Source organism: Salvia miltiorrhiza, chromosome 8 (assembly GCF_028751815.1).
Source record: "Salvia miltiorrhiza cultivar Shanhuang (shh) chromosome 8, IMPLAD_Smil_shh, whole genome shotgun sequence".
Lineage (NCBI taxonomy): Eukaryota > Viridiplantae > Streptophyta > Magnoliopsida > Lamiales > Lamiaceae > Salvia > Salvia miltiorrhiza.
In genome coordinates, this window is record NC_080394.1 from 47,248,975 (window position 1) to 47,261,173 (window position 12,199).

Sequence of the window (12,199 nt, forward strand, 5' to 3'; positions counted from 1 at the left end):
CTGAATTTATTTCTAGATATAGACTTTGAAAAATAAAAAAATCATAACATTTTTTTGTTTTATCATTAAGTAACACTTATATAAAATCTAAATTACAAATCTAAATACCAAAAATTGAATATTAAAACTGAAAAAAAGAAAAAAAAAATAGATTTTATTTAGAAAATTTAGAAATTAACCCCCAAACTAGAAGCCCTAGTTTTCTTCGTCTCTCTCATCTAATCTCTCTGCCTCCTCCTGCGTCCTCCCTGTCTCTCTCGACTCTCTCTCTCCCCTCTCGACTCCGCCACCGGCGCCGCTGCCCCGCGCCGGCCCGTCGCCGCCCACCCTCGTCTCCCTCTTAATCTCCTCTCTCTCTGACTCAAATGCACGCACACCACACCGCGCCTGAAATCCTAGATCTATAATCTACAGCCACCTCCCTGTCGATTCCCGTCGACCGCACAGCGGGAAGGCCGCCGCCTCCGAGCGCAGTCCAAAGCCCCCTCTTCTCTCCATACTCCGGCGACAACAGCGGCTCCTTGCCGCCGCCGTGCCCTAGCTTCAATCCGCCGCTGAACTCCCTCTTCCGGACGCACCACTTGTCCGACCACCACAGCACCAGCCCAGCCGCCTTCGTCGCAGCGCAACACCACCGCGACCTACTCCAGAACCGCTGCCCCCCACCATCTCCCGGCATCTACACAAGGTGGCTTCGTGCGCCACCCATCGTTCCTATCATGAACGCCGAGGAAGAGCCACCAGTCGGCGCGATTTACACCATACCAGCAGCGCCAAACACCTCCTGCCACCGTCTCCCGCCGCCCAGCCACCTTCGCCCTTTTCCTGTCACCACCGTCAGTTTCCAGACACTGCCGCGCGGCCCCAGCTCCAATCTCAACCGCGCTGTCTGCCGGAGCGAGCCCTGCCCTCTTCCACTGTTCAGGGAAGTTTATTTCTTCATTTTTGTGTTGTTCCAATCAGGACTTGATTTTTTGCTAAATTAGGGCTCAAATCTAGAAAGAGGCTTCCCCAAATTGATCTATAAAAGGATTTGAACATATTGACGCTATTAAGTCCAGATTTTTAGATATATTACACTATTAAAGACTAAGAGATGAACTAATTCGATGCTATATGGGATAAATGAACTTTTAATGGTGGAGCAAGTTTAGTGATTCAACCATGATTGAAGGTCTGCACTCTCCTTATCTGTAGATTCAGCAGATACATTTGAACTGTCTGACCTTAATTGGTCAAACATCTTTCTCTTTATTGTATTTTCCTTTAAACTGTCTACAATTTTCCATTTGGTTGAAGATGAGAAACCTTTGTGGGGCTCCAATCACTACTACAAAAGTTTACATACATAACAGTGCATAGATAACGGTTTTTTTAAAAAACCGTTATGTATGAGCGCACTTTTAGGTATAGATAACGGTTTGACAAAAAACCGTTATCTATGTAGTGTTCTCCATACTCATAGATAACGGTTTAAGTTAATCCGTTACGTTTGTGCGTTATCTATTAGTTGCATACATAACGGTACTACAAAACCGTTAAGCTGACCGTTATCTATGAGCATCTTTTTATAACGGTTATTTTAACCGTTATATATGAGCGTCTCAATACTGTTATGTATTATTTTCTATATTTATTTTAAAATTTAATATTATTATCAAAAATCAAACCCTAACCACCCCTCACCGAATTTCCCCAAATTGAACCCTCTTTATCTCTCACTTAGCCGCTGCCGCCCCTCTCTATCTTTCAGCTCTCATCGCCGTCGAAGACGCCGGCCACCGCCGCCCTCTATCCGCAGCAGCAAAGCAGGCCGAGCAAGGCGAGTGTTAGGCTTGCTCTGGTTCGTCCTTTACCGTTGAGGAGCGCGCAATCGAAATTTGGTGCACGGGGTTGCGCACAGATCGCCGGTTCTCGCTGCCTCCGGCACGGTGATGGGCGTGGTGGTTCTTTTCCTCTATCATTTTCTACTTCTTTTCCTAAATCTCAAGAATCCTCAGGTTTCGATGTTTTTTCTCTTTCAATTCTCTTCCGTCCAGCGCGTCTTCGTCACCGCCTGAGTTTCCGTCCACTGTGCTGCGCCACCGCTCTCTCCGAATTGCCCCTCACCGTTTCCTCCATCATCTCTGCGCTTGCGCAGTCGACTCCATCGCAAGTCCTTCTCTAGCCATCTCTAACATCTCAACTCCAAAAAGCCCGATTTATGTGAGCCCTAATTTCATATCTAAGTGCGTCTCCTCAAATTGCAGCTTCAGAATTCATACAAATGGCAGCTGCAGCCCGTGGAGATAGGTTGTGTTAGCTTGACTTCGATGTTGCCGTACCAAAGCAGAAGGCTATCAAGTAGGTTTATTGATCATCGATGAGGTACATAATAATGCTCTCAGCGGTACCATTTCTTCTCTGTAAGCTATAAGATAATTTTTTATTTGATCCGTTGTACAAAAAATTGAACTTGCTTTCATTTGGGGAAGAAGCTGAAGAAGAGGAGAAGGAACTTGCAGCTGCCAATCCTAGAATAAAAAGTAGCCATGATGTTTTGAATGATCCCAGGCTTCTGAAGGATGGTCTTGAAAAACATTTGGTAATGACGCTATACTGTCAGTAGATTATTTTAATTTAGTATTTTTCCAAGCTTTGTGCTGACAATCACTGTCTTTTGAGTGCTTGAGAATATGAAATATGGAGAGTAGGAATTTGAATGCCAAACGTGCACCAAATTGCTAATGTTAATCATAAGAGCATTATCATATATATTAGCCAACTGTAGTGCAATGCCAAATCTTCAACAGAGAGCTTCTCAATCTTCTGGTTCGAAAATTTTATTTCATGCCTTTAAGTTCACACAAATGTGTATACGTAAGTTGGATGTTTCATATTTTTGAAATGGAGATTCAAGTGCACATGCATTGTTCAATTATTATTTAATCCATGCAAACCTGGTGCAACTTATCTTTTGCAGAACTCAGCTGAAGAGCAGAAATCAAGGGAGTCACAGTTAATTGTGAGGGAAGCTCTCTCAAAGAAAGAGCCTAAAGAAGAATTAGGTGCTGGAACTTCCGACTCTCCTGATCATAGTGATGAAGATGAGTCCAGCTTTGATACACGAATGCGTCAGCAAATACTAAGAAGAAGGCAGGAGCTAGGAGACAAGCCAACTAAAAAAGACTTGCGCAATGGTGAGCATATTTTTTGATAGTATTTGATTATTTCATGGTTTGGCATAATTGATCACAGATGCTTCATTCAAGTTCTTGAATGGCCTGGGGTAAGTTCTCGGTAGACTGCAAATATCAGTTATGCTATTTTTCATTGGTGGTAGTACTCCTTTTGTCCTTTGCTGCTGATTTAACTTGTCAAACTTTCCACTTGAAATCCTTTAGAAAATTGTTTCTTGTAGCAGTGAATCTATTACCTGCTTTACAAATATGTTTCTGTTTATTCTTTGTTTACTTGACTGGACTTGAATCCTTAATACTTGAACTTGTCATTTTGCATCAGCAGAGCGTAAGGCTTCTCAGAAGCATGCAGCATCTCCTCCTAGGTATGATTATTTATGCTTGGTGTATACTTTTCTTTTTCCAATCACGGGCCATGTAAATTGTCAGATAGCATTATCTGATGGGTATGTATCACCGTATTCTTATTTTCTCTTGCTATCATTGTTGAAATTTTTACCTAATATTTTTATGCCCAATTTGTAAAGGGCTGATTCGGTCAGTCTCATAGTGGAAATTTTCAATGATTGGGGCTCATAAGGGAATTCCACCTTTTCCCTTCCCTTTACATCTCTTTAGCGAACCTATTCTTCCATTGGCCCTTCTCACTGACAAGGACAGATTAATTGGATGTTGAATGTTGTAATCTTATGGATACTTAGTGATAAACTTTGTGTGACTCGATAAGTAGCTATATTTAATGTTTCTTTTAATTTTTTATGAGCTGGTCAACTTAATGAGGATCTTGGCCTTAATATACATTGTGGATACTGTTTCTCATTTTAGACTCAACTACGCAGATATTTGTTCATGGCATAAGGCTTTTGATCTGCACTTGCCAGGTCCAGTGTTGGTGAGTGTGATGAAAAACCAAAAGCAGATAAGTTGTCAATGAAGAAAAAAGGATTAGGCTCTGAAGCTAGGGCTGAGCGCTTGGCTAATGCAGATGCAGATTTACAGTTGCTTGGAGAAGCAGAACGATCAAGACAGCTGCACAAGCAGAAGAAGCGCATGCGTCAAGGACATGAAGATGAAGTATGCTCTAATTTCCTTTTCCTTCCTTTTTTTATTTTTTGTTATTAGAATCTGCTACATAAGGACAATATGTATCTGTACTGTTTGTGGATGTATGTTTGATTGAGTGGCAAGGATTTCGCTGCATATGGTTTCGAATTCTGAATTTCTCAAGTTGTTATCTGACAGCCTGTTACTTGCTACTCAATATGTTTAGAATTGAGGTTTATACTAAGTGGAGCTGTGCCTGTTACTTTCTACTCAATATGTTTAAAGTCCAGCTGCTTGCTTCGTCTATGTGGAAAGCCTACACTTTTTGTATTTTGTTTTCTTGGGGTGTAATTTTCATTTCACTGGATGGTATAGGTGCTAAACCGGATTGCTGGACTGGACAGGAAATCATGATTTCCTAATAGTTTTGAATAAGTGAATTTGGGCATTCTTGAGGTAAGATAGCTAAATGTTTGATGCTTATGTAATTGAACTCTTGGGAGCGTGGAATGTGATTATATGATAGAGATTGGGGGATATTGAGCATGTTACTATGTGTTGAGCCAATTTTGATTTATGAATAAGGGAAGAACGACTTTTAGTATTGAGTGGAGAACTTGTGGTGATTGGTTGTGTTATAACTTGCTTTCTTGGTGTTGATGAGTTAAATATGATTTAAATTTCAAGCTAAAGCATGCTAATGTGTAGTAAGATGATGTATTTGAGATCTTATAGCTTTTATTTGGCCAAAATATGAGTTATATGTTGAGTTTCAACAGAAACTGTATTGCTGTCAAGTTTGGCTGGACGAACCAATGTCTTGTGAGGGATTTTCGAGAGTGTTCCTATTGTCCAAATTACTTGAAATTTTTCAAAGTTGAGATAATGATTTTTCAAAGTTGAGATTCATGTTTCTTACTTGAGAAAGTTATGAATAGAATTATGCTAAGTAATTGATGTTTCAGTTATTCCCTTCTTCATTCCCTCGGACTATATTCAACTATACGGTATATATGTAACGTTGTGAGATAGAGCAGAGTTGAAATATCTCTTTCATATTTCTTTTATTTAAGAAGCTCGGGTTGGCTATGTTTTGCAGGTGAACTCGCTCGTGTTGGTGCAGGGTAATCTTCTTCTCATTTTAACAATATAGATAGAACATTGAGATCTTGAAGATTACTTATGTAACTCACATGTTGCCGGATTTTTTTAATTCTCCAGTTCATTATTGTGATTGAGTTTATCATCTTGGCAGATCAAGTAGGTGGGAGTCGATGAGCTATGAGGACTACTACAAACGAGAAGGCTGAAGCAGAGAACGTCGTTTCAAATGTCTAGCAAGTTGCGCGCATTTGTAATATTTTTTAATTAAACATCTAGCTAAATAGAATATATGTGAAGTTTTCATTATATTTGGATGATAATGTATGAATATTTTGGATGATATATAATATTGTTATTGTTGATTTTATCATTTTGTCGTTTTATAAAAATTGCAAAATTTAAAAATATACTACAATTATATAAAGTGCAAAAAAACTGTTATAAAAGGTGCAAAAACCGTTATAAGAAGTAAAAAAACTGTTATAAGGTGCAAAAACCGTTATGTATAAGCATTATAGATAACGGTTTCATACCGTTATGTATAGAAAAAAAACTGTTAACTATGATAGGAAAAAAAACAAAAAAAATACAAAACATAACGGAAAAATCCTCATACATAACGGTATAAACCGTTATGTATAATCATTATAGATAACGGTTTCATACCGTTATGTATAGAAAAAAAACTGTTAACTATGATAGGAAAAAAAACAAAAAACATACAAAACATAACGGAAAAATTCTCATACATAACGGTATAAACCGTTATGTATAATCATTATAGATAACGGTTTCATACCGTTATGTATGAGCGTCTCGTACCGTTATCTATTCTCACATACATAACGGTTTTTAAACCGTTGTCTATGATACGTATCATAGATAACACCACTATACACAACGGTTTTTTTGCTCATAGATAACGGATTTTATCCGTTATCTATGAGCGTTTTTCTAGTAGTGAATGCTGATCTTGTAACAACCCGCTCTTTTATATTTATTTAAGTCCAGTATTGCGTGTTTATTAAATCTTTTTTTTTTTAGTAAATGAAACGCTTTATGAATTCCAACTATGATTCTGAATTACGTAATTTGGAAACAGAGTCGCTACACTAGCAGTATGCATTTATTTATCTTCGCGTGTTTAAAATCGCGACGTTAATCTTTGAATCAATGAATAATTATTATTCAAGGTTATAACCAACTTAGCAAAGTTGTGTTATCTATTAATCAAGATGGAGGTTATTTATAATTATTCATATTGTTCCTTAAGTCGTGAATTATTTCCGACTTTGTAGCTAATTAAATCTACGGATTTAATTTAATGATGATCGAATTAAATCTATGGATTTAATTTAGCAATCTACAGTTTTAATTTAGATTTTTACAAGACAATATAGATATCAGATACAAGAATTATTCGATTAATCTGTATCGTCTGAATACAAGTGCTCGACATTAGAAAAACTCGATACCAAAGTTCTAATACAGAACGACCAACACTGAAGGATTTTATTTAAATCACTTCACAACCTTACAACCCTACATGTATACTACAACTCTATTCTACCACCTGCAACAAAAGAAATAATATAAGGAGAGAGGGGAGAATAAGATCAGCTGCGTCCCCTCCCCTTTTTCTGCAGCAACTGTAGCGGCAGTAAACACTTCACCCCTGCCACAACACCCAAGTTTAAGAAAATGGGAAAAAGGAAAAGGGTGTGGAGACATGTGCTGCAGCAGCTGCACACTCCCCTATTTTCCCCTTTTCTTGAGCCTGCTGGACTTCTCACACTCCAACAATACAGCCTTCTAGTTTAAACTCCACACTTCACTCCTCAAACCACCACTCTCTCCATTCAACACTTAGCAGCAACGGCAGGAATCTGCACTCCTTCTCTGCCAAGCATTCTCAAGGTAAGCTTGACTTCAATGCTCTACCTTCTTCCATGATTCCACCTGCATTAATGCAAGGACCAATTACATTATTTTCAGAACACCTGCTGCCTTGTATTTCAACTGCAACCTTCAACCATAGCAAACATTCAAGGTATTTTTTTCAGTTCACTATTCTCATATATGCATTTTACTTCCCTCACTTCATATAAAAGAAATTCGAAACATAGGATGATACATATTACAGAGGGATATAGCGAATCACATATGCATACATGATCGATAGCATTTCTCAACAAGTCTATGATTCATACATTGTTATACTCTGCACCCTAGAACAGCGAATCATGAGAACCCCCACGCTTAACAAACTAGAAACTGAAGTAGAAGAAGAACGAAAATAGATAACTTAGCTTTTAGGAAGGCGTCGTAATCGGCGCGACAACGGAGCTCCCCTCGGCATCGAAACTCAGAGAAACACTGGAAATGGTGGACCCCCCCTGCTCGCCATTAACTGAACCACAACCACGGAGGAGTGCTCGCCGGCCTCCCTACTGCAGCGGCGGCAACGGCGAGATTTGCATAAGGTGATGAGCTAGGGCTCGATTTGGGGAAAAGTAGAACTATGGCTCGGGCTCTCCACCGGCGCTTCGAATCGAGAGAGAGGAGATGAGGGAACAGACCGGCGTCGGGGTCTGGAGCAACACCGGCCTCGCCGGCGGCCGAAACGGCCAGAATGCCGAGCGGCGTCGGCAGGATGAAGGAGTAGCAGATCGATTGATGAAGAGAGAGTTTAGGGCGAGGAGGCGGCGTGGTCAACAGATGAACGCCGGCCACGCCGGCAGCTGGAACGGCCGGAGAAGGAGGCGGCGGCGGCAGACGTCCCGACTGGAGGCAGGCCGAGAGTCGAGAGATTTTGGAGAGGCAGCGGCGTGTTTGAACGAGAGAGAGAGAGAGAGAGAAACCGAGTGTTGAGGGAGGGGAGGATTTTGGGCCTCACTTTTTATTTCCTTTGGGCTTCGTTTTATTTAAAATGGGCTTCAATTTATATTATTTAGCCCCTACCTTTAGTTATTCAAGTCCAATGTGAATTATTTATTTGAACCCAATAAGAATTATTATTTTGGGCCCTCATTTTTAATCCTAAATATATTTAATTAGTGATTAATTTTAATACTTACTAATTATTAGTTGGTAAGTGAGTTAGACTAATTCAAGATGAGTGGATTATTAAGAATAACTATCCGATTTCATAGGACGAGCTTTAATCCTATAGTTGGACCAATAATTAGAGGAATATGAGCCTTGCATAATTACATTACGCATCCTCATTCATTTGAGAATTTCCTTGTATTAAAATCTTGCTTTATTTTCTCGTATTAAAGGTCAGGCACCAGAGTTTAAGGCTTAGTCGTGAGTCTCTACTACCAGGTGGGCTTTCTTACGTATAAACTAAAACCATATAGTAGAATTGTTAAGACTTTATGCTTATGAATTTTGAATGATATTGTCAATGCCTAAATGCTTTATGTTTTGTTATTAATTGCCTATCTGATGTTAATCGAATTCGGATTCTGGATGGGACCGCAAATCCCTTCGGAATTAGTGTACACCTTGTGATCGTGAGTCATCTAGCGGGTTGGCCGATCATAGTGTCCGTAGAGGGAGGCCTCCCTCTCGGCACGAGTTATTGATATGGTGATTAATGATATTAAAATGCCTGCGCGGGTTATTGATGAAAGAAATGATATTATGTTTGGTAAATACGAGTCTTTAAAGGAAAACCCTCGTATCTTACTACTGTTAAAGGCTTGACAATAAAATATTATGCATGTATGTAAATTTCGGCAAGTGTCCACTAAGTACTCTCGTACTTAGCCCTGTATGTATTTATAAATGTGCAGGTTGAGCTGTGATCGAGGATGTAGTGTGCAAGCGGAGCTTTTGTCAATCTAGGATGATTACCTCAGAGTAGAGTATATGTCTTCATACATATACTCAAACTGTTATTCCGCTGCGAACACTGATTTCGTTATGATATTATGTCATTTGTCAAACAATATATATTATTTGATAATGTACTCAAACTCGTTGAGTACCTCTTTCGGATAATATTATGTACGTTTCCTTTTGACCTTCGTTAAATTCTAGTTAATTTAAATTGTTTTCCTTATACAAGTCGAGTCATCAAGAGACCAAATATGCCCCTTTCTAAATCCCGCTCCTAAATCCCCTCCCTTAGTCGCGGTTTCCCCGAATTTGCTATCATTAGCAAGTGCGGTCGCGACAGAATGGTATCAGAGCGTTTCTTTTGCTCTGAGTACTAGTCATTCCTTCTAAGTTGAGTCTAGATTAAGTAAGTCAATATACTTTTAAACTAGTTGACAAAAGCTTGGCACTACATCTCGTCACGCTCAACAGAGGTTATGGTAAGTACTTTCAAGTTTTAATTAAGTTAATTTCTTGAAATGTATGAAGCATGAATAAGTATGACTACTGTATGAATCACAAGAACTTAGAACTGTTAAGTTATATATGCTCACTCACACGACGGAACATAGAAGAGAACTTAAGGAGATGCCTTAACTTTTCTTCATGTTATGATGACATCAACAAGGACGGTTGGAATAGAAAAAGAGGGATCACACGAAGAGTCGCATGATGAAACCACGAGCATGAAGATCGAGCAGCGTAACGAACGCCAATAGTACGATAATGGCATGGGCATAGCTTAAATATTCGAGTGTTTTCCTACGATGAGATCTCGAATTGGCTTGGCCTTTTTAACTTTTTGTTGAAATTTTAGTGCTCGTTGCTAGATCTAAGAGTATATCATCATTGCATAACAAGCCCTAAGATCGGTAAACAACGACATTAGAACTATATGAAAGTCGAATTGGTAATCTGTGATTAAGTATTAAGAACCTGTATGGCTTGTGTAAATGCTAGATTTAGATGATGTGATGTTTTTGCACGTTATGGTTATCGAACCAAACTTGTTTTCCGATTTTAGATATTTAGAGCCTTATCGCTTAGAGTTACTTGTCGTGTGTTACTTTTTGATGATAGAACTTCCTTTGTTAGATGGCGAGGACTGTTTTCACCCGACGACGACCACTGCCCCCATGGGCTAGCCCAGAAGAGGTCGAGCGGTCCTACCGCACCTATGCTCCATGTCACGGGGATAACCTCGGACAATTTCTCGCAGGTTTTCACAGACACTGGGTCGAAGCGAGTGTACATGGAGTATCAGGGTATGACGGTATCCAGAGGTTGATCTTACTGTTACCTTCCGAATGGCAGGGATGGGCTAGGCTGATCTCTGCCCATTACATCTTTCGCCGGGAGGATTACCACGACCTCGCGGGAGACTTCCCTAGCTTCATTGCGGAGCTTCAGGCCTGTTTCACCTTGTGGGGCCGCGCCCCTCTAGGGCCCTACATCCTGCCGGGAGACTACGTACAGGTGGGGACGCCTTTGCCAGCGGAAGCACCCACTACTGCTCCCGAGCCCTCGATGGCCTTGCCCCGAGATCCTCCACCACGAGCCTCAGTTCTAGGGCGTCGTGGTAGGCACGATGACGAGGCAGGCCCTTCTCGTCCACGGGCTCGCAGGGATTTCCCATCGCCTCCTGACTCATCAGCCCGGGCTGCTACTCCTCCACCACCAATGATACCTACGGCAGAAGCAAGGCTTTCGACTACCATGGCCAACGCTGACAGGGTCATGTCCAACCTGAGGGAGTTCATAGATAGGGGCAAAGCCCCTATGCAGGAGGATGATGGTACAGTACCGTATGGTACGATGAGGATTACTCATCCCGAGCCCGTGCCACCTCCAGCTCCGATCAAGCCTCGCACCACGGTCAGGATCAGCACCAGAGATGATCCGATCCGTGAGATTGTGGACGACATCTTCCGCTCAGCCCAGATCATGCGGGAGACAGGCGAGGGCCAGGGAGAGACTCCGTTGCCCATCTGGGAGCCGGGCGAGGATAAGGAGGAGGACCCCGAGGAGGATCCGGAGGAGGACCCCGAGGAGGATCCGGAGGAGGACCCCCTAACGTCACCAAGGAGCAGCCGTACCGCGACTCAGGGTTCGCAGATTTGATAATTTTTAAGCTTGTTGATGTTTTCCGGAAACGATGATTCATTCCGATATTTTTGTAACTTATGACTATGATTTTATTTATGTTGTCTCTAGCTAGCATTAGTACGAAAACGTTGGTCTCTAGGACGTTCCATGATTAAGTACCCTTGCGAGGTTGCTTAGCTAGTAAACCGGTACACCATAGGGAGTACTCGGATCGACTTTACTTACGCTTTGGTCGACGATGTAAAAACCCTCGATGAGGCAATTTTTCCATGATATATCTATATATGACCCTAGCATGGGCTTTCTGCGACGATCTCGTGTATGTTTTATGTTTCTCTACGGGTTTTATTCTTCACAAGTCAGTTAAGAATGTAGTAACTTTGAATAATGTGACTTGTGTATGCAACGGTTCCTGTTAATATCTTAGTTTTGGAGTTATGATAAGTTAAATTTGACAAACAGTTCCTTATTAATTGCCTTAGAGATTCCTGTATAGAATGTATTAAAAAGGGTGTTTGTAATTTGCAGAATGCCGCCTAAACGAGGTCGCCCCCCTAGGAGAAACGTTAACAATGATGGAAATCGCGATGAAATACCTGAAGGGCGGCGAAACGACAGGGAACCTACCCCACCCCCTCCACCCCCTGCTAGAAGGACTGAAGAACTTTTTCTTCGACAGAATCCGCCCACGTTCACTGGGACAGGCGACCCAGCCGAGGCCGAAGCTTGGATACGCGCCTTGGAGCGTATCTTCACCTTCCTACACTGCACAGAAGAGGAGCGACTCTCGTGCATGTCTTTCCAACTAGCCGGATCGGCTGACTTTTGGTGGGAAGCCCGCCGAAAGACTCTGACTCCCGAACAATGGGCAGCTTACACTT

At 41.2% G+C, this 12,199-nt stretch overlaps 1 protein-coding gene across 1 annotated transcript; it reads left to right on the top strand.

The window, feature by feature from the left end:
* The first annotated feature begins 2,266 nt into the window (after positions 1–2,266).
* On the top strand, positions 2,267–5,697 carry LOC130998563 (peptidyl-prolyl cis-trans isomerase CYP57-like). The gene is made up of 6 exons (XM_057923979.1): positions 2,267–2,297; positions 2,418–2,584; positions 2,963–3,179; positions 3,505–3,544; positions 4,061–4,679; positions 5,323–5,697. The coding sequence occupies exons 1-5, from the start codon at positions 2,267–2,269 to the stop codon at positions 4,299–4,301; spliced, it is 696 nt and encodes a 231-aa protein (XP_057779962.1). The 3' UTR covers positions 4,302–4,679; positions 5,323–5,697.
* Positions 5,698–12,199: the final 6,502 nt, after the last annotated feature.